This window comes from Hypomesus transpacificus, chromosome 6 (assembly GCF_021917145.1).
Source record: "Hypomesus transpacificus isolate Combined female chromosome 6, fHypTra1, whole genome shotgun sequence".
Classification (NCBI taxonomy): domain Eukaryota; kingdom Metazoa; phylum Chordata; class Actinopteri; order Osmeriformes; family Osmeridae; genus Hypomesus; species Hypomesus transpacificus.
The window spans coordinates 9111351-9133348 of record NC_061065.1 but is presented as its reverse complement, the minus strand read 5'-3'; the positions used below and the strand labels follow the sequence as shown (position 1 = coordinate 9133348).

Genomic DNA, 21998 nt, shown 5'->3' with positions numbered 1-21998 from the left:
AGGAGGATACTTGATAAGTCTCCACGATAAAGAATACGATACCGCCACTTTCCAAATCATCTTATAAATTGTCAGGGTTGTTCAATGTTGTGTCAAGCAGCTACACATATGAACGCTAGATGTCACTTGTGTAACACAATATCCATTTATAAAGAATGTTTCTCAGCCACAAAAACCAAACACCAGCGAAGAAGCAGTGGAAAACGTAGTATCTGTATTAGACACGTGGCAAACATACCTAATACAAATAAACACTGTGTTAAGTCATGAGACATACTATTATGACAACATTATACAAAATATTTACATTCTATGGATGTTGTAAATGTATAGAAAATATTATTACAAAATTGCATTGACACAACACATAAGCAAGTTAAATGTTGTGTTACTGACGATATCCTGGAAATGTAGGTACCTTTTCTGGCATAGTGACAAAAACAAAGTACAACCTAAACTCTTATAATTCCCTGTTGTAGCACTGACAGATAAAGTGAATACAACCAGATTGTGCTGTGTGGTGGCCTGTGAAAAATTAAACTGAAAATTCTTTAATTCTGAGGAAGGCAAAGTTATTAGACCACTAAGAACACAGGAAGCAGCTAATCTTGGCGAAGACACTAAGGTGACGTGTAGCCCAGTTACTCCTTATCTGAGGCTGTAAATATGAATTTTCTTGTCAGTGGATCTGAAAGAAGATGGCTAACATGGTTGGTTGATCCTCTACAAAGTTTATATGACCCAGTATAATCAGTGATTCCAAAGAAAATCCCCTCTCCTCCCTTTGTCTTTGCCCCTGTGTCCTTGGGCAGCCCTCAATGGAATGTTCCTAAAATGGGATTGATAAATCGACTTTGAACTGGCAGGCAGAACCTTAGTAACTTCACTTTCATCTTTGCAGAAAATACTGCTATATTGCTCACTAAACCTGACATTGTTTTTATTCTAAAGTAAGGAAAATACAAATGACAAAAGAGAAAACATTGAAATACTGTAGAAATATGTGCAATAACCTCTTAACTATACCAGTCATAATCCGTGGGCATATTATATAATACAAATATTGTTTTCATCCTTCATGATCCTTCAAAAATATTTTCCTTTTAAGATTTAAGTATAAGTGGGACCTCGAGGCCAGCTTACCAAAATAACATTCAAGTGTATAGTGTTGCATACAATTGTTGAGTTAATGAAAAACCCTGCAGTGGCTTCTCTTTCCAAAAGAAATGAATGTAAAAGACAAAAACATAAAATGGCTCTCAGCTCCGATGACTCTTTTCCTTTTCTTAAGGCTGTAAAATAAAATCTATAAAATTCAAAAAAGGAAACATTTAATATTTTGTTCCTACTCAAATGGAACACTTAGTGTCTCTCAAACCCCTACAGTACTGAACCAATCTCTCTATACAAAACACACACATACAGCACATCCCAATTTCCTTCCATCTCCATATATCGGTCAAACAAAAGACACCCAGCACTGATACACCGCTGTCAGACAGCTTCACACGACCTCCCGTCCGATCACACAGTCTCATACAGCAGCATTCCACTGAAGATGGTGAGGGGTTCCACTGAGTGGGCCAGTTTGCCGGTGACCAGGTCAATGCAGACCGTGTCTCCTACGTTCATGGGCAGGATGATGTTGAAGACGGCCAGGGCCCCTGGGGTGAGCCTGGCCTCCGCCATGGGCTTCTCCAGACCCTCCGGTTGGTATCCCGCCGAGTCTGCGCGAGCCATGCCGTAGTTGGACTTGGACAGGACCGCCTCGATCTTCACGTTCTTGTGGCCAGTCAGCGTGGCACTGAAGAAGTACTTTCCACTCACTGGAGCAGTGAAGTACCCTGGGATGGAGATAACGTGTTTAAAGTGAATTGTGTTATGGTTATGTTGAGTTGAATTCAGTGTGTTAGGGTTATGTAGAACAGAATTATGTTATGATTATATTAAAAAAATTGTCAAGCATAGATATTATCTGGATGTTTTGATTTGGATGGAATTTTGCCATTTTTATCAAGCTCTTTCACACTCAAGCTATTTAATAATAATAATAAAAATACATTATAATTTTTAATGCACTCAATATTTAGACAATCTCTGAGTGCTACAATGCATATAGTAATTTCATCAGATGGCGTTAAGTTCATACACTGGGGACGAGGTACAACTTCTCTTTTCAAGTGAGTGGGTCCTAATACCTGTCCGTGGGTTGTAGACATCCTTCTCGTTGACGAACGCCTTGTTGAAAACGATGGTCCCCGCGTTGCCCATAGGACGTGTTAGAGCGGCAGAGAAGGACAGACGTGGCACTCGGGCGTCCGAGCCTGCAGACCCTGCAACAGCGGAGGGAACGGTCAACAGTTATAGCCTTCAGACCAAATTGATCCAGCATTGCATTATTCCCTTTTCATGTCAAATTCAAATAAACGACATACCTTCTTCCCCTCTGAGACCTGTAAGTAAACATCAAAAGGTATGTTAAAATAACGAAACAAATAGATTTGCCGTAAACTTTTATGTATATTTTTGACGTCATTCTTGGGCGCAGATGTAACATTTTGTGAGTAGTTCCTTGTTTTCATGTTTCAGTTTTTCAGAGATCAGAGTTGTGTTTGTTTTACCTGGGGGTCCCACTGGGCCTGCCTTGCCCTGCTTGCCTGGAGGCCCTTCCCGTCCCTGGGGCCCTTTGGGTCCCGGGAAGCCCCTCTCACCCTGGGGCCCTGGGAGACCAGGTGGGCCTGGTCGAAACAGACACATTTTGGAGAAAACATTCCAGAAAAACGCCAGAAATATATATTTTCGTTCCATTTCTTATCTTTTCTATTGGATATAATACAGATACAGAAAATGACCTTCTCCTCTACTGCAGAAACACAACAGAGAGACTTACAGTAAGTGAAAGTGACCAGGGTGACCGTTCATCATTGTGACATGCTGGATTCTTTCTCTGGTCTATTTTCAAATTCGACCTGACCTTGACTCAGACTCCCTTAACCGACTGCTCTAACCCCTGCACACACACGTACACACACAACGGCACTTTCAAACACACTTTAACTTGTGTCAAGAACGCGCACCTAACTCACCCTCAAAGTCCTGTTCCCTGAAGCTGTAGAACTCCTCAAGCATGTTGACCACAGAGGAGTTCAGCCTGTGGATGTTCTCGTGGACGTTCTCCAGCTGGACATTCTGGATGTTCTCGATAGCATCTCCGTGGGTCAGGACCGTAGCGTTCAGCCCGTTGACACAGTTCCAGAGGCCTGTCACGTGCCTGCTCAGCCCCTCCTTGATCTTCTGCAGGCTGTCAGATACAGAGTCCAGCCGGCCACACATGCCCTCCATCTTGGACAGCCTCTTGTCCAGGCCCTCCCCGGCCCGCCTGCACTCTCCCACCTCGGTCACGTAGTTGCTGGTGATCAGCTGGATCTCCTTGCCCAGGCTGCCAAAGCGCCCCCTGCTGTTCTCAATGTGCTCCTTCAAGTCCCTTTGCACCTTTTCCACCTGAGGAGACAGTGAATGTAGAATGAGCTGACTGTGTGTATCCCTTGAAATAGATTTGTTAACATTTAGAGAATTTTAGATTAGTCACAACTGGGATGTGTGAGCTTGAATTGATCATAATCCAAGTGTAAAGCTAATCTTAGCAACATAACCATCATAACCACCTCTGAGATGATGTTGTCCTTGTCGTTGCTGAGATCCGTGAGCGTTTTCCCGTGTCTCTGCACGGTGCGGCCCAGTCCCTTCAAGGTGTTGTTGATGGAGCTGAACGTGACCATGACCCCCGACAGCTCTCCCTGCAGAGACTTCAGGTCTCCCCCCAGCCTGCCGTTGTAAACGCTGTGGCCTTCCAGATGTTCCCTCAGATCCGTCAAGCCGTTCTTGCACTGCCCCGTGCACTCCTCCACGTCGTCTCTCAGCCTCCCCACCTCCTCCTGCAGGTTGGAGCACACCTGAGAGCAGGCCGTCTCATCCGAGTCCACCCTCCTTCGCAGGTCGGTCAGTTCCACCCCCCACCTTTTGAGGGCGCTGTTGGTGGCGTTGGTGAACGAGCGAAGGTCGCCCTCCACGGAGGAACAGACCGAACAGTCGTCCAGCCCGCGTCCCAGCGTCTCCACCTCTGTCACAATCCGGTTGAAGCGTTCTCCGTCCTCTCCTGTGACGTCTTTGATCCTCCTGACATCCTGGGTGAGGTCCATCACTCTGTCCAAAAGAGAGTCTCCGGTCACTGACAGGTCATGCAGTTTGGTGTCAAACTTCTGGATGTCGTCCTTGTTAGCGATGACCATCCACTCCAGGGTTTTGACAGTGTCATCTGTCTTACTGCCCTTTCCGCCCGGCCCACAGGACTCTGTGCACAGGTTGGTGGTGGATGTTAGCTTCCTGTCCATGACTGTAGTGACGTTCTCCAGATGGCTGAGACGTCTGCTGTGGTCTGTGACTGTGTCTCCTAAGACAGACAGGTCCAGCTCTATCTTGCCTATTTTGAAGCTGTGGTCGTCCATGCCGCCGAAGACCGTGTTGCGTATCTGGGTGACTTCTCTCTGGAGGTTTTCCTTCATGTTGTTTCCAGTGTTGGCACATTTCTGCTCCGTCTTCCTCATCGTGTTGTTCAGCCTCTTTTCCAACTCCCTCAGACGCCCGTTCAACCTCTCCTCAGTCGGTTTCCCTCTCCCTCCCCCTCCTCCTCCTCCTCCTCCTCCCCCTCCAAACAGCTCCTTGTCCAGCCGCCCTTTGATGACATCACACCCTTCCGCTGTGGCGCTCACTTTGACCTCCAGGATGCCCATCCGTGTCCCCAGGTCTTCCAGGGAGCTGCAGCAGCCCTGGACTTTCTCTGTCTCCCTGCGGCTGATCTCCAGGCTCTGGCGGAAGTGATGGTCCAAGGAGCTCAGGAGCTTCTCCAGGGCCCGGATCCTGTCCCGGTCCTCCTCCTGCTGCCTTCTCAGGTCCTCCACGCCTGCCTGGCAGGACGAGCAGGACAGGGACACCCTCCTCTCCAGCTCCCGCAGGATCTTTTCCTTCAGTGTGTCCAGCTGACTACCACCTGGGGGTCGACACAATGAAATAAACGTTTATTTAATGTTTTACTGTACTGTTCCCTCTCACACACACACACACACACACCTCCACCCACACACACACACCTCCACCTTTGGCGACACCATCCAGCTCGTTGCCGTTGACCAAGTGGTTGTTGATGTTGTGGAGGGTCTGGTCGTGGACCTGGGTGCGGTTGTACAGCTGGTCCAGCCTGGTCTGGATGCTGGTGATGGTCTCCTTCATGTGGGGCTGGGCTGCGTCTGCGGGGGTGCGGCCTCCATTCACACCTGACCTGTTACCGGGGCCCAGAGGAGAGGTTACAGGACGGTACTCTTGAGGGTTTGAGGTCAGATGGCTGAGCGGTTAGGGATTCGGGCGAGTAATTTAAAGGTTGCCAGTTTGATTCCCGGCCATGCCAAATGACGTTGTGTCCTTGGGCAAGGCACTTCACCCTACTTGCCTCGGGGGAATGGCCCTGTACTTACTGTAAGTCGCTCTGGATAAGAGCATCTGCTAAATGACTAAATGTAAATGTAAAATGTTTAGGTTGGTTTAGGTGCAGGTACTGTTAGGACAATGTTGGGTACAGGATATGGAGGAAGGCATCCCTGACTAAACTGGCCTGCATTTTCTTCAGTGTTCTCTATCTCCCTCTTTTGAGGGGAGTTTTTGCTTGTTTATTCTGAGGGTAGAAGGACAAGGAAGAGAGGGAGGAGAGAGGGAGAAGGAGGGAGAGAGGAAGGAGGAGGCGGAGAGCCTCCTACCGGCTGGAGTCCTCGTGCAGCCTTCGGTTCATGCCATGCATGGTGGACTGCATGTCGTGGAGGTCCTTGGTGAGCCTCTGGATCTTCTCCTCAAGTTGCCTCATCTTGTCATTGTCTCCTGGAGAAACACGCAGGAGAAAACACAGCACGTTTGATGCTGCACACAACTTAGAAGAAAAAATACAAATTCGTATTGCACATTTGTTTGTCAAAATTGTGGTGGGGGTGAAGTGGGAGTGAGGAGGGGTGGTGGAAATGAGGGGGTGGATGGGTTGGAGTAAGGGGGTTGTGGAGTGGGAGAGGGGTGAATGAGGAGGGGTGAGAAGGGGGTGAAGCATTGAGGATGCCGGGGGTGTGGTAAACACGTACCCTCTCCTCCCCTCTCTCCTCCCCTTTGACCACTTCCTGTGTTGTAGCCTGTCTGAGTGACTTGGGGTCTTCCTGCAGTGACCTCTGTCGACCCCACACTGCAGTCGTCACCCGAGTAACCGTGGCAACACTTCCACTCCATTTCTGTTACCATTTTGTAGGCCACCTTGTACCTGGGTCTCCTGTAGGTCCGATACCTGGGGATGCACAGGAAGTGAGAAGGTAGGTAGGTAATCAAACTTAAAAAAGAAACATACGAAGTAAAATAATTCTGCCAGGGGCATGGAATTTTACAGATCCCTCTTGGATCTATTTGAATCGTATTTGTGTGAATAAATGTTGTAGTCAAGGGGGTAGACATCTTTCAATAGGTAATTGTTAGGTAAGCTTGCAACTTTTTAAATGAATGAAATGTAAGATGGTGAAATGTTTAAGTATCAATAAAGGAACATTAAGAATCACTGTGCTTGACTCAGCCCAGGTGGAATATTCCAGACCAAGTCATGATCCTCCTCTTGGATCACATTTAAATCAAACCTTTGCATAAATGTTATGTTTGGGACATACATTTATTTTTCTTTAATTTAAGAATGATTAATTTGAATCATGTAGATCATCATAACATAGCTTTAGAAATGAGTCATAACTCAAGTCCTGATGAAGATTTATGGCGGTTTATTTTTCAAACAGGAAGAATCACCGATTATATAACTTCATAAGCTTACAGCACTGTCTGCCACCCAGCCCAAACATGGTCAAACTTTCCTTGTCCTAATAAAGACTTCAATTTCCAGCTTCCCACTTGGCGAGAGCGTGAGAAAAACAAAGCAGGCACACTCTCAGAACGAAACCAACCACAGAAATGAAAGAAAAACCCTCTAATGTTCTTTTTTTTTTGTGGAGCAGCAGTTGCCAAACTGTTGGGGGAAATCACGTGCCAACTAATTCATAGACTATGCAGAGGGAGGGAGGTAGTGAAGGAGGGAGGGAGGAAGGGAAGTTGGTAGGGAGGGAAGGATGGAGGGAGTTAACGAGGGAGGGAGGCAGGGAGGGAGGCAGACAGGGAGGGAGGGGGTTACTTACGTCGTCACCCTGGAACACTGACCCCAGGCACAGCGCTGGTATTCTGGCTTGACATACGTCTCCACCCCATCCTCCATCACACAACTGATGGTGCGTGTCACCACATAAGCACACCAGTTCCTGTAATGGAACACACACACGTACAAACACATACAGAGGTATGACAGATGTGTCAGTGTATTACTATTGGCAGTATATACAAGCTAATATAGAACAGAATAATAAGCAGGAGTAAATCAATATTCTGTGATCTTCAGAAGTTCAGACACAGTATGACACACATACAACACACATTCTCCCTTACACACACACACACACACACTCCCCCAGTGTTCAGTGCTACTCTATTTGTCCTCCCACCAAACACCATGGAAAACACGCAGCTGGATTTCAGACACAGACAGTCTTTTGTTCTGTCCTGAGGAGACAGTCATGTTCCATCATCATTTTTTCATATTACTAATTCTCCTTCAGCACTTTCTTGACTGTTATTACCCCCAATTAGTGTCACTCCCAGATTCAGCTATGCTGGACTTGAACTGTAAGAACTATTGCACAAGGAGTTCCTTCATGCAGGAATTTCAATCAGCATCTCTCCCTCCCTCTCCCTGGTTAGTAAGACCTTGATCCCTCCCTCTCCAATCTTGTGTCAGACTGACAGAATGGGTTTAACTACCTTCTCCTCACCCCCTTAACGAACCCCTCACAAGGCCGAACTATCTATCGAGTTTGAAAACGAACGAAAGACAACGTTTCTGCAGAGACTCTTGCGAATGATGCATACTATTAAAGGCCAAGGCTAGAACAGACTGACAAGATTATTTGTTTTCCATCACGAGAGACTGGTGTTGACAACCAGCAATGTTAATGAATCCAGATTAACTGTCCAGCCTGTTCATTCTCAAATCCAGCCCCTACGTATGGTGTTGTGTCAGCCTGTTAGATGTCTGATAGCAGTGAGGCCGCTGCTTCAACCAGCATGGTCTACTCGTTCATTATCATGACTAATTTCCAACCAGGATCCCCCGGACAAGCAGAGATAAAGCAACAGCAGGGAAACGTTCTCACACGTTCGGACACAGAACAGACACTGGAATTCGTGTAAACAAACTTCCTCTCCCGGCTGCCTCCCATTGTACACGTGAACACTCCCCACCTTTCTTTCCAGAGGTTTCCTTCAGCGGAATACGTGAGAAGTGCCTTTATTTGTGAGTATCTACACTCTTGTGAGTGTGTAAGAGAGGAATGGTAAAATCAAAGAGAGAGGGATGGAGAGAGAACACACATGTGTGTGGGAGGGTGTTTTTGTGTGGACTTGCGCATAACAGGGTTAGACATTTATTGGGGGATATGTAACTATGTTTGCTTTATCTGTTCCTGCAAATAAATTGCCTTCAGAGAAAAATAAAGTTGAATATTGAAGTGATTGTGTGAAGGCCACAGTAGCCCTCACCTATGGCTTCCCAACATGAAGAGAAAGGTTTCACTTCAATCCAATAAAACCACATTATTTAACACAGCCAGGGTGAAATCACTCAGACGAAAGTCCACCAAGCTTAACATGTTTTCACCAGTGTGAAAAAAACCATCAAAGACTCAATGGACTTGGCCTGATATTTGTTTTCCCAGTTCACTAAGATGGGGGCTCTTGACATTTTCAAAGTTATAACCTCTAGAAACTGCAGCCACTATAAACAACTAACTATTTTCAGCCCTAGTAACCCAACCGTGTGACAAGATGTTTGAAAGAACAAAATGATTGAGCTCATGCTGGTGTGTGAATCATCTGACATTTGCCTGCTCTTTCTTCAGATACGCATTTAGCACCATATTTGACACAGCAGTAAAATAACTGCTGAACTAGCAGATGGAGCACAAAAAAACGACATTATACACACATCGTAGTAAACTCTCTCCATCTCCCACATCCACCCCTGAACGCCTCCTCCCCCCAACCCCTCCCACAGCCAGACTCTACCAGGTTACTGGGCTGTTACACATAGGGATTAGCATATTCATGCTTCAGTCTGCTGGCGTTTAGGTGGTTATGAGTTGGCTAGATCATTGCCATTCTTCCAAGCGTAGCTCCATGTCATCTTATTATGTTTATGGAGCAGTAACTCAAGCAGGAGGGGGCTGCACCTGCCAGGGGCTCCGTTTATACCCTAATAAACCCCCCCCCCCCCTTCTGGAGGTAGGGTAGTAACTGCCAGGGGCTTGTGATACAATGTGAGATTTCAACCCCCCTAAAAGCAAGTAAATCTTTCTCTGTGGAGCAGCACTTCGAGAACCTGGAAAAACATCGGCGGGCGTATTAAATAACCCCCTTAAAACTTAAAACCAAGGAGGAAGCTAATCTGGTTACAAAGAGATGGCTTCAGCCCAGATCACAAGCTGGCACTGTGACGGGATCTTCCTATTGACTTGAGGAAGGGGCACCGTGACTACAGGATTCTCAATGAATTCCAAAGAGGGGTGTTTGGGGTGGGGTCAACTCAGTTTGACCTCTGGGGCAGGCCGGAGTGTCCTTGTAAAGGCCGCCCCCTGCCAAGTCCTTCTCCTACGTGCACACACACACACACGCACCTCCATAAGGGATGACATGGCTGCAAAAACTCCCTTGGTAATGTTTAGCCTGAGTGCTGGCTGTGATATACAGTGTGTGTGTGGGAAGCACTTATGACACGCATAATGTTTTAAACATGCTACGCCAGTGCTACGATGACTTTGTTTCTTTTGGTTGCTTGCAAATGTCATAGCCATTTATGGAGGTGTGTTACAATGCAGCCACATCCCAGTCTCTTCATCCTTCTGGTGCCTCTGATGAAAAGACACCACTGTGTTTCTGGATGATTCTCTCTCTGTTTTAACTTCACATCTGATAATCAAGTCAAGCTAATGCGATTCAAATTATAAACAATTTTTCTGGCACATGGATAAATAGGTTGACAATGGGAGACTTGGCTCAAAGCCCCTGAGAGACTGTACAGCCATGAGTTCACAACTCTCTTTACCACTTATGGAATATTTCACACATCTGTCAAAACAAATCAGTGAGTTCAAACAGATGTCGGAGCAGTAGCTAGCCGGCACCGCTGGCCAACGGGATGCATTAACACAGCAGCAGGCAAGCCTGGCTACTTCTCAGGCTGTTAGTTTCAGCAGGAGTGCAGCTAAGGACTGTCTTTTCTCTCTTTAATTTCTCTGTAATTCTCTCTCTCTAATTTCTCTCTCTTTCTCTCCATTTTCAATCTGTCTCTCACACGCTCTTTCCCATTTTTATTGTTTATTTCCATCTCCTTCTCTATCAGACCCAAATGACTTTCAGTGATGTGCCTCATGGTAGCTGTCATCTAGGCCTGAGTTCAATACACACAGAAGGGGCCCCACCACTATCCCCTTCTCACTCACAGTAGCACTGGCTTTGTGAAGCAGAGAGGAACGTGGAGCTTTCGTTGCACCCCACCACCCCTCTCCCCCAACCTGACCCCTCATCTCATATTTAGAGGTGTAGAGGTCTGCTCCTCATGGACCCTAAACTTGAGGGTCCATTACACGCATGGTGCCAATGAAGAATTATAGCGGTACAACTCAGCATGTGTGTGAGGTCCCAGTAATAGTCAACTTTAATGGGTTCATGGGTTCATTTGTGTATTTGTTATTGATTTTCATTTTTGATTATCTTAGGCCTGGCGTCTGCGCTCAACTCTCATTCCAGTTCATTTTCTTTTTGTTAAACGCTGTTTCAACATTATCATTCTGTTACTGTAAGCACAGCTTGTGTCTCAAAATTAGGCAAAACGAATGTCTCGAAATAGTAGTATTCATCATTTGTCACATTTTGTCTAGGATTGGAATTATGTGGGGTGATTGTAACAAGTATTATTTTATTCGATTACGACTTGGACTGAACGTTACCTGTGTCTACTTGCAACTCTACCCCCATTCTGCGCGCTCGCGTGGGATTGGCTTAGACCCGCGTGAAGACTGGTTCTCGATGGATTCGCGGATCCAAGACTCCAACTTACTCCAGGTAGTGTCAATAAAAGCGACAGGTATATAAATGACGTCTCCATTTTCCGCACGGATAGCCCGCCGACACATATATCCAATTGACGTCAAATGCTGAATTCCATCAGTCCCAAGCTCTATACAACTTTTTAAACAGTTTTGACGTTCAACGGAGGTCTACAATCCATCCATTTATATAATTTAACTGATCAGGCGTAAAAAATATTTTGGTGGCGTAAAAATATGTTGGTGAAGTAGGCTATATTCCGTTAAAGATCCCGCTTTTAAGTTACTTAAACATTCAACAGATTTGCTCTTGCTGCATCATCACGATGTTTGTTGCCAATAGTATTTTTCATGTAATTAAAAAGGTATTCCGCTAGAGTAGGCTAAGAACCAGTCCTCAACATCATGGTGTCATCGTTCAGGCAGTGCAGTCCTCCTTTGCCCTGTCCAGACCTCTCTCTCGCTCTATCCCCTCCTTCTCTTTCACTCTATTTTTCCATTCTGGACTCCTGTTTTGAGGGAGACCTCTCCTCTTCTCTTCACAGTCCCTCCCCCCAAACCTTCTCACCATTAGAAATGACTATAGTTCATAAACTGGGAGAAAGCACTCTAAACATATATGTAATTCAGCTTGTGAATAGATCAGGATAGGATTGTTATTGTTACAGTCAGCTATGGTAATGCATTCACTGACTGAATCCTGCTTTCTTTATTGTTCTGTTACTGTCCATAAATATCAGTGGAACGTTACTGAGAGAACCTCAGACTGCAGAAACTCTCCACTTTTTCTTCCTTTCTAAATAACCTACCACATAGAAAAATCTGACCTGAGATACTATGCAGTATAAGTACAGTATGTATTTCTTAATTAAACACTGAAAGCCTGTTTAAATTAGTAACCATCTTCAGATTAAATTCTATTTTATTCCATTGCTGGAGGGAAAGAGAACTGTATCAGAAACTGTTCCCCGAGGCTACGGTTTAGTCGAGAGAATAGAGCTGTCATGGTTGAATTCAGACCCTCCCCCTCTCCTCCTCTCCCTTCCTCCTCCTCTCCAGCCCTCCCTAAATGACAGCTAATCTGGCCGCCATCAGCTCCTCTGATGCTGCTCTCCTCTCCTCCCCCTCGCAGGGCTGAGGGACAGCCAGGTCTGATGGTGATGATGACATCTAACAGGCCTGCCTGGGGGACCACGCTGGAGTTATCTGCTGTCTACATCCTCCTGAGGCCCTGGGACTCAGTTGTGGCCACTGTAGAGGACATAGGTATAGGCTAGTAACTTTGTAACCATACTGGGTTTTGTTTTGATTTATTTTGTCCAATTGAGAGGACTTCCTCTGGGCTTTCTAATGATGTCACAAACGTGGACGACCTCAGGAATAGGCGTGTCATTCTAGTTCGTTAATTAAATTATAAATGCAGAACTATAACAAAGAACAAAACTATGTTGCAACATTTATTTTCATTAAAATGTTTATTTTGCCGATGTTTCTTATGTATAGCAGATACATATTCCACATCCACCACTTATTCCCAGGGGTGAATTCAGCATAGCTTCCCCAGTCCTGGGTGTCTGATGTGGGCCATGTTTACCAAGTGAGCCCCCTGTCCATGGATGCATCTTTTTTCTTACAATGTGGCAGACCGTTACCCTCCTCAGGCATTACTATCTGACCTCTACTTTCTTCCTTTCTCACCACACTTGTTTCAATGGAGAGTTGTTGGCTAATGAGCTTGTGTAGTTCACAGTGAACCAGAAACTTTTTTTGTGTGTAATTCATTAATCATGGTGAGTTGAGGTTTTACAGTAAATGGGGTGTTCATCGGTCAAGTACTGACCCCAGGCACAAGGCCTTGATGGGCCACTGGACTGTTGACCATAGCCTCTGGGATTAACATTCCTGGAGGCGCCACTGTTTATTTCTACTATAAATAGAGGGGCTTAGGACAGTGGTACACAACCAAACAAATAAAAGAGGGTTATCGTGCTGCTTAACAGGCCGGGCAGAGCTGGGTTTGAATCGAGAGTGTGGTGCAACTTCTGGATCAAGGTCAAGGGGTACTGAGACTAGTCGACGGTTGTGTATTTCATTGGAACCCCGATCGATTGGATGACCGAGAAACACTTCACGTGCAGCCAGGGGGGTGGGTGTACTATGTTTTCAAATGTGGTTGGGAGAGCTGGGTACAGACCATTCTGATAGTTATGAATGTAGCATTATTGCAACATCGTAGATGCCAACTGCCGTAAAACCACAAAAAGACTAAGAAGAATTTCATGTGTTTTGCGTCTACTATGTTAACGCAGATTCCTAACCATCGTTTCATTGTTCAGCTATAAAAACGCAGTTGTTTAAGTCGGACCTTCAACGCGTTTTTTTGCGTCCAAATTTACATTTCACATTAGATTCTATTAATTTAGCAGACGCTTTTATCCAAAGTGGCAAACCAGTTCATATAGCCTAGTCTAGTTTAAGGTTGGCGGTTTGCAGTTAGCTTACCCCACGCTGTTCTGATGTCCTGAACTGTTTACATTCTTTCAGGCTTGTCCTGTGTTTCACACTAACAGGGTCTTGCTGTGGTGTTTGGTTTAGCTATAATGGGATCCCCCCTGTCACCAGTTGTTATTTCGCACTTTGGAAAGACCCCTAAAAATGCCTGCGTGTTTGTGGTATGCGTGTGTTGTGTGCTGCTCTGTTATGGGGAAAAGGCCGTTCTGTTTTGGACAGGCTTTTTGTTTCTAAGATATCAGTTTTAGTTCGGTTTTACCAAATCAAAAGTTTTTCTTTCTTTTACGGGTTAACATTAGCATGTTTCTCGCATTCCCGAAAGTTAACATAAATACATTCAATCAAATTCAAGTGACAGCTACACTCCCCTGTCTGAACACAAGTGCATTAACCTCCGTTTCTGGAAGTTAAAGGCTGTGCCTAAACCTAATTTAGTTCAATGTTTTGACATGGAGGGGGGTATTTTTTATGATGCTGTGACACCTTCACATTGTGGAGAGACAGTGTAACAGCATTACCCAAAGCCTTATCTTTGGGCTCCTGGGATAAGACCTAGCCGGTTTTCCTTGTTTAACGTGGGTCAAAACTTAACCTAGTTTCCACAAAAATACTGTTAAATGTTGGCAGTGTAACTGCAGTGAAGTTGTATTACGAAAGTTTTTTTTTTAAAGATTTGTAGATACCAATGAATGCCTCAAAACCTGAGGATAACATCACCCAATGACCTCCCAGTGTGCCAGACTCACTCCTGGCCATCTTGTTCGTGGGCTGGGTAGAGAAGCTTGAGACTAACTTTATTTTGTCCCCAGATGAACATGTTATTGCATGGCAGTACAAAAAAAAAACACTTGAACAAATCACATCACAAGATACACACTCTAAAAGAGAGATGAAATTAGAAACACACAAAAAGTGCTCTATGTTTCTGGATTGTTGAAAAGGTTGTTGAGAGCCTGTTGAAAGGTTGTTGAAAGTTCATTTCTTAGCAAGATGGAGATGATGGGTGGGGCACATGGAAAGCGATTCTCCCTCATTTAGGCCATTATCCCAGACTCTTATCATCAAGGACGTTTGTTTTGAGAATAGTGCTGCGGTTGGCACAATCCACAGGAGGATGAGGTGGAGTCTTGTTATCTTTGAGTCAGATTCTTCCTTCTCCTTATCTTAATGCCTCAGGGCTTCTCTTCTACACAATCTCACTACCTTTACAAAAGAGTAACAATCATTTCTTTGAGGGTTTCAGTTGGTTGTAGGCGCTGATCTGTGGGCATCTGTGAAGCCCTCTGTAACATGGCTTGGGAAACGTGCTATACAAATACAATTTGATTAGATTTCATAAAAGTTCGACAGAAAACAGTCTGCATTAGGAACACTCTGTGACGCCTCTCAATCATACAGATTGTCCATTGATTGATAACAAGCAACCTCTTGTGTGGGCTTTGGCCCTGGGCTGAGCTAATAAACAAACAAACAATCGGTAAGTATGTCCAGAATGTTTACGTGGATGTGGTAGAATAGACTAACCAGGAGTCCACAATGGAGAGACTAGGCCTCGGGCACAAGGAGTATGCAAAGACATCGCATCCTGAGTATCCATCCTAGAGCGTGTTCTAGAATTATGGCTTTGCTGCTTTAACTGCATTCTAGAATTACGAGTACCCTGCAGAGATCCAATCACGCTCAAGTGAGGCATGAAGTGTTATCTTAGTTTACAGATGACAAAGTCTTTAACATTGCACATTTATTTCAGAGCATAATGTTGTACATGACATGAGAAGTCATGCTTTGATACAGGATATTCGTATCCTCTAGCTGAAAGAGGGAGGGAGAAAGAGGGGGACAGATAAAAACAGAAGGAGAAAGACAAGTTGCAGTGCTAACCTGTCTGATCTTTTAAAGCCCATAACTATAGCCCATAGCTATAACTCTAACCTAAACTCTGATTCCCTATCAGAATTCTTTAAAACGTGGTTAGCACTTTAGAAAACACTCCAATGGCACTTTAAAAACAACAGATTTACAACGATTTCTTCATATATGTGAGTTTTCGACTGGCCCTAATGTTTCCCAGCTGCCAAGGCTCTCTCTTTCTCTCTTCAATCTCTCCCTCTCCACTCTCTCTCTCTTTCTCCCTTTTTCTCTCTCTCTCTCTCCTCTCTCTCTCCCTCTTTCCCTCTCTCTCCTCTCTCCCTCACCTCTCTCTCCACTCTCCCTCTCTCCCTCTCTCCCTCTCTCCCTCTCCAGTCTCCCTCTCTCCCTCTCTCCCCTCTAACTCGCACACAGTTTGTGGCTGCGGATTTGGCGTTCTTCTCCCATGGGAAAAAGCAACAAGTCCTGCTTTCGCTTCAAAACAAGCTAGCTTTATGATCTGTTTTCCTACATTAGGCACATTTTCAACATAGCGTGTGTTTTAAACTTCCACAATGAGGTTGGCAAATGTTCATGGGAAAACACGGGAGGTAAAATCAGTCAGAGTAGTATTTGTAAATGGTCATTTAAACTTTTGATGCAAGAGTAGACAACAGAAACGTAACACGTGTACTGTTTTTATTTTTTGGTATGAGCACTAGTTTTGTTGTGTGTCACTACTACAGTAGGGTACAGTAGATACTAGTTTGTTGAGGCAAAGAGGGTCTGCCAGAATGTCATGAGCTCCTGCACAAACCCAGGAGCTTCAGGAAGTGCTACTTCAAGCCTGATTTCAAGCCCCAGATATGAGTTCCCAGATACTACGTATTGGGAATTCTTAAAGGGGTCTTTTGGGGCTGAACTGTTGCTTCACTGCACCAGATGTATTGCCCAACTGACTGACCTTCTTTAATGACTCCCTCTCCAAGTTGAGACGCATGCAGGCCCTGGAGATTTAATGAGGGTAAGATTTAAGAAAGCAAAAGCCTGGTAAAGAAAGCACTCCTTTGTGTGTGTTAGTGTATGTGAGTGTGTGCATCTGTGTGTCCATTTGTCTGTGTGTGTGAGAGAGAAAGAGAGAGAGAGAGAGAGAGAGAGAGAGAGAGAGAGAGAGAGAGAGAGAGAGAAAGAGAGAGAGAGAGAGAGAGAGAGAGAGAGAGAGAGAAAGAGAGAGAGAGAGAGAGAGAGAGAGAGAGAGAGAGAGAGAGAGAGAGAGAAAGAGAGAGGAGTCCATCCTCTAACCGTCCTCCACCACCACTCTCTTCCTCAGTTCTCCAGCCACAGGCTTTATTGGGGAGCCAACAGCAGTGTAACCCCATACAAACCAAACACCGCTCATACTCTGCTTAACTTGGGAATCCTGTTCGGAATTTTTGTGTTCTAAAAGGCCCTCTTTGTCAGGCCAGGGAGTATTGATCTGGCTGGCACACAGGGGTTAGCAAGGCTGATTAATAAAGGATCCCTGGAAGACTGTTTAGCTGAAACAGATACAGCCATCTGAAAACATTCTCTTGATTGGCAGCATGGCTTAATACGAGGATGATGGTCAGAACGTTCTCTCTTCCCGTCGAAGCTCTGCGCCCCTTTCTCTCTCCCTGAGCCGAGAGCTCTACCCACACAGACAACAAGGTACGGGAAACCTTGGGCTCTCCTCTCCTTCTCTCCACCCAGGAGAAAACAGCTTGGGGTGGTGGCTAGTTTTGAGGCTAGCCCGCACAGGACAAGGTACAAAGCCTAGCATTCATACTCCATCTGCCAAGCTCTAACCTCAGGAGTCCAGGTCGTCTGTACACCGAGGAAAGGAGGGAGGGAGGGAGGGAGGGAGGGAGGGAGGGAGGGAGGGAGGGAGGGAGGGAGGGAGGGAGGGAGGGAGGGAGGGAGGGTGAGACTAAGGAAAGGTACGGTTCAGGAAAAGCTGAACAGTCTATCCCTCGGTTTCTTGGTGCTGCTTGGTTCTAAAGGGCTAGTGTTCCATTACAACAGGCCCTATGTGTCTGTGTTTCCAGGTGTCAAAACCTTCTCAGTGGGTAGTCAAGGTGTAAGCACCACTGTTGGCTCTCAGATAATAATGTATGTTTAGTACAGTGCACTGTGAATGAAAAATGTTTTCATTTGGCCAATGCTTTTCATCCAAATGAATGAATAGGACTGTCTATGGATCAAGACTGCATTGTACACTCAGAGAACACTGCCTTCGTGTTCCCTCCTGGCGATTAAAGAGCCAGGAAACTGCATCCGTGCCAAATGGTCCTACTAATCAAATGTACAGTGTGCATACTGCACAAAGCTGGTATAAAACATGACAGATTACATACAGTATTTCTGCAGAGCTTTTTGTGTACAACACATCTCACGCAATGCATCACATACAGTACAGTACTGTAGCCTGGCTGTATTAGAATAACCCATGTAGTTGCAGTGAAACCCGGTTTTGTCTTCTCAAGCAAGCCAACTGAATATGCTACAGTATACAGCCACCCCCACCCCCCCCAGCCCAGCCTCGCTGCCCCCCCCCCCAGCCCAGCCTTGCTGCTGCTCCAGTATCTAGGCTGCACTGTCCTCTAAGTGGGAGAGTGTGTAGGGAGAAGCCCTATTGTGGGGGCAGTGAGCTCCTCTGGGCCTCCAGCCAGTGTGTGGCATGGCCACGCTGCCAGCTGCATCACTGGGTCAGATACCTTGACCCGTGACCTGCCCCATTTTGGGCCCACTGGCCTGTGAACACAACCGGGCCCGTCTCTGAAAATGGACTGGAAAAAAGAAATGTTAGCCCACCCTCGTTTAGGTTAATAATGTGTCTGTTTTATCCTTCTGCCTGGCTCTCTGTCTGTCTGTATGGCAGGTTTGTCTGAGTTGCAGGTCAGGGAGCAGAGCAGATTCTGTTCCAGTTTAAAGAGGAGGACCTTGACATTGGTCTGAGGAATGTCCACCAGCAGCCTTCCTGTCCACCATCCATTCACTGTCAGCAGGAGGCCAATGGGACGTCAATATGGAGAGGTACACCGGAATCTGGGTGAACTTGTTGACACTACCAAGCTCTCCCATTGGTTGAGTGACTGCGTCCGATGAGGTCATTAGTAAAACTCTGTACTAGCATGGATTAGTCTGCATTCTGTGAAGGATAAATACACAGCGTTGAGAACATGAGCTTTCACAGTCTGCTACTGCTGAAATCGAACCCAACTGAGGTTAATTCGAATCTGTTTTTACTGTGTCGATAACAGGAGCTACTGTCAAACTGTGTTATCAAAGTCAACAGCATGCTCTCTTGTCATAATACATGAGCGCATCACCCTGGCCTCTGTTTCTCCACAGGAGAGATGATTGGTACCATTAATAAACACATGGATCCTCTTTCTCTGCTTTGACTGAGTGGCCTGACTGTTCCAGGTCACTCAGCATGTGGTGTGCATGCAGTTTAGAGCTGGAAGGTATCCGGTTTGGATTCAGAGGGTTAGGGTTCATGATGTGATTAAGGGGAGTCCTGTGTGCAAGATTGTGGTATTGTTCTGAGCTAAAGCCCAGGCCTTCATTTGGTATCTCATGTAATTTGGTTCTGATGCCATATACAGTATGTCACCTTATGATGGCCTGATGTCCTTGAACCACCTCTTCTGCATTTGAATGGCGGCGTTTTCATGTTTAGACAGATCATCTCACATCTCACATTGATTCTCTTGGTTTTTACCTTTATTCAACCAGGTACGTCGACTTCAATCACATTCACAGCAACCACATGGAGGACACACATGTATCTCTGCAAGGGGCCCTGACCTTGTGCTGTGCCCACAAGAGGTGTGCTGTTTGTGGGGGAGCAGAGGGGGACAGCCTAGGGGCCCTGGAGGTCGAGGCGGTGTGTGTGGGGCCGTCATTGACACTTAGCACCAAAGCAGAAGAGCATGCCGGTGTGTCAACTCCACACACAGCAGCTTTTCCAGGGCACATAAACATCCAGCTCTCTAGGTCTAAAGAGACACAGAAGACACACACACACTCAGACTCACGCTGGGAAACACCACGTCTAACACTGACGCTACACACACTCAGACTCACGCTGGGAAACACCACGTCTAACACTGACGCTACACACACGCACGTGGACTCATGCTGGGAAACACCACGTCTAACACTGACCCCGCACACACCCTGTCACTACCTGCTCCACCCAGGACCTCTGTGTTAGCCTCACCCCAACACACTCAACCGTGGGATGTCTGGGGTGTCCATTTATCCTTCCAGACTGTTCCAGACTGTTCCGTCCTGGGGAGGAGGGGTGTTGGAAGTGTAGGCCCCACAGGAAGAGAGGCAGCAGACAACTAGGTCAGGGCCAATAAGGACAGTTAAACACAGAGAATGTAGGTTTTGTTGATGTGAAATTGACTGTGGTCTATCCATCGAAGGAAGTGGGCGATAGTCCATCCCCGTAAACCAAGCTTTATAATGTGTCTGTCACAATCTGTCATAATCACAATCCTTGCAAGAAAAACTCAAGGTTGCCCAATTCTTTACCCAAAATGCACTAACCTTTTAAGTAATGTCTCACCTACCATATAAGCATTCAATAATGAAGTGTTGTTCTTGGAATATACATTTCTATGGAAACATCCATGAAATAACAGGGTTTATTGAGGCTCTGAAAGGCCCTCTGTGTGCCACGCCTCATCAGTCTGGACCTCACACTTGAGCTTCTGCTGAAGTAAAGACCAACACACCCACACTTGACCCAAGCGTCAGTTTCCATTTGAATCGTCTCCGCGCAGCCACGCCTGCACCCTTTGCCGTCACTCCTGCCCCAGACAGACAAAGGCCTCCCTCCCACCATCCGTCAGATTTGAACTTGTGTGTCGCTCATTTGCTTCAAAGACTGCGTTAGACAGGTGATCTAAAGCCCGGGCTCAGTGAGGGGGCACCCCCGTCTGATTTAGGGGGCTTCTCTCCTGGCTTCCACGCCCTGGAGTCTGGCTCTCACCCCCCGCTGGGTGGCGTGTAGCCCGGCCTGGCATTGCAGCGTTGGCCATCTCCCCTGTCCTTAGTAAACATCAGCCTTCGGGTGTTTTATGGGTCCCTTTGCCCTCCCGTCTCCCTATGGGGCAGTTCTGGGCCTGGAATGCTGTCTAAAGCCGTGGGCCGTCCTTCCTGGTGTTTAACGATGACACCCAGGGCCGGGCCGGGCCCACGGGCCTTTCGGTGGTGTGATGGATGGGGGGCGAGGTCTGTACCGGAGGATCAAAGGCCTGGCCCGGCCTCTGGTGTTGGTTCATGGGGGAAAAGAGGTCGGGCAGTGGGCTGGGGGATCAGGGAAGGGTGGCTAATTCACTTTTCCTGAGATACATGACGATCCACCTGAACTAATGAAGATTGGCCCGGAGGGATGTCTGGTAAATGCAGGAGGAAGTGGTGAGTTTGTTTCAGGTGTCAGGTGACAGTGGTCCTGAGCAGATGTTCATGTGTGTTTCTGGCACTCGGTTTGATGTTGCTTTGTTACGATAGGCAAAGGAATAGCACAATAAAAAGCCTTGTGGCCCTGACAGTGTACCAGACAATAACCATCGACCAGTAGTTTCAACCTACAGGTTTACTGGTTCAGTTGAAGCTCCTTCCTGGACACTGCAGGTGAAATAACTGATGACACTGACAGTTTTTCCAATAAAATAAGGTAAAACAAAAATTCAGGTTCAGCACAGGACTGTTTTTTACCTTTATATCATTAGTTGTCACATCCTATTAACCACTGAAATGTAAACTGGTTTGAGTGGAACCATATGCTAGCCATGTGCTGGTTTCATTTCCCGGCACAGGAAAAGATCGTTTTGGACGATATTTCAGTTGAGATTTTCAGAGTTTCTGGTTGACAGATAAAAATACAGCACACTGACATGAACTCTAAGTGACACTAAATTCTTATTTGACAGTGTGTACTGAGCTGTGGTCTGTATGAATGAGATTCAGATTTTGTAATTGCATGGCATTGATGCAAATGTGTAAGGCAGTGTTGGAAGTCAAACCCATCCTGACTCTCTCCTGTTTGTGTGTTTGGAGAGTAGATGTGGTTGTTGCTTTCTTTATTCATTAACCCTCTCTCTATTCATCTGTTCTTCACTCTCCCTCTCTCTACTCTCTCTCTATCTTTCCTGAGTCTAATCTCTCTCTCCCTCTCTCATCCCTTCTCTCTCTCCCTCTCTCCCTCTCTCGTGGTATCTGAGTTTGGGGCCTCAGACAGGGTAGTGAAGGTTACTGTACGACTGCTCCTGATTGACCGCTTCTGGGGGGTGTCCAGTTACTGAAGAGCAAGAGTAATATGTACAG

The 21998-nt window shown here is 46.1% G+C and overlaps 1 protein-coding gene across 2 annotated transcripts; it reads right to left on the bottom strand.

The window, feature by feature from the left end:
* Positions 1–194: 194 nt before the first annotated feature.
* emilin1a (elastin microfibril interfacer 1a) lies at positions 195–11794 on the bottom strand. 2 transcript variants are annotated; one of them, XM_047021580.1, is made up of 11 exons: positions 11178–11794; positions 7260–7379; positions 6177–6373; positions 5808–5925; positions 5148–5335; positions 3666–5047; positions 3087–3501; positions 2622–2738; positions 2436–2453; positions 2199–2333; positions 195–1844 (listed from the first exon to the last, which is right to left on the bottom strand). In XM_047021580.1, the coding sequence occupies exons 1-11, from the start codon at positions 11333–11335 to the stop codon at positions 1525–1527; spliced, it is 3168 nt and encodes a 1055-aa protein (XP_046877536.1). In that variant the 5' UTR covers positions 11336–11794; the 3' UTR covers positions 195–1524. The 2 variants fall into 2 exon arrangements, with proteins under 2 accessions (XP_046877536.1, XP_046877537.1); XM_047021581.1 differs by having other exon boundaries at positions 5154–5335.
* Between the last annotated feature and the right edge of the window lie 10204 nt (positions 11795–21998).

Bases quoted from the DNA above. Each gene is read 5' to 3' on its own strand.
- emilin1a (XM_047021580.1), bottom strand. From the start codon at position 11,335: ATGGAGACGTCATTTATATACCTGTCGCTTTTATTGACACTACCTGGA. The intron at 5,336-5,807 runs GTAGGAGGCTCT...CCCCGGTAACAG, and splicing joins CTGCACGAGGACTCCAGCCG to GTCAGGTGTGAATGGAGGCC. The intron at 2,739-3,086 runs GTGAGTTAGGTG...TGTTTCGACCAG, and splicing joins CAGGGAACAGGACTTTGAGG to GCCCACCTGGTCTCCCAGGG.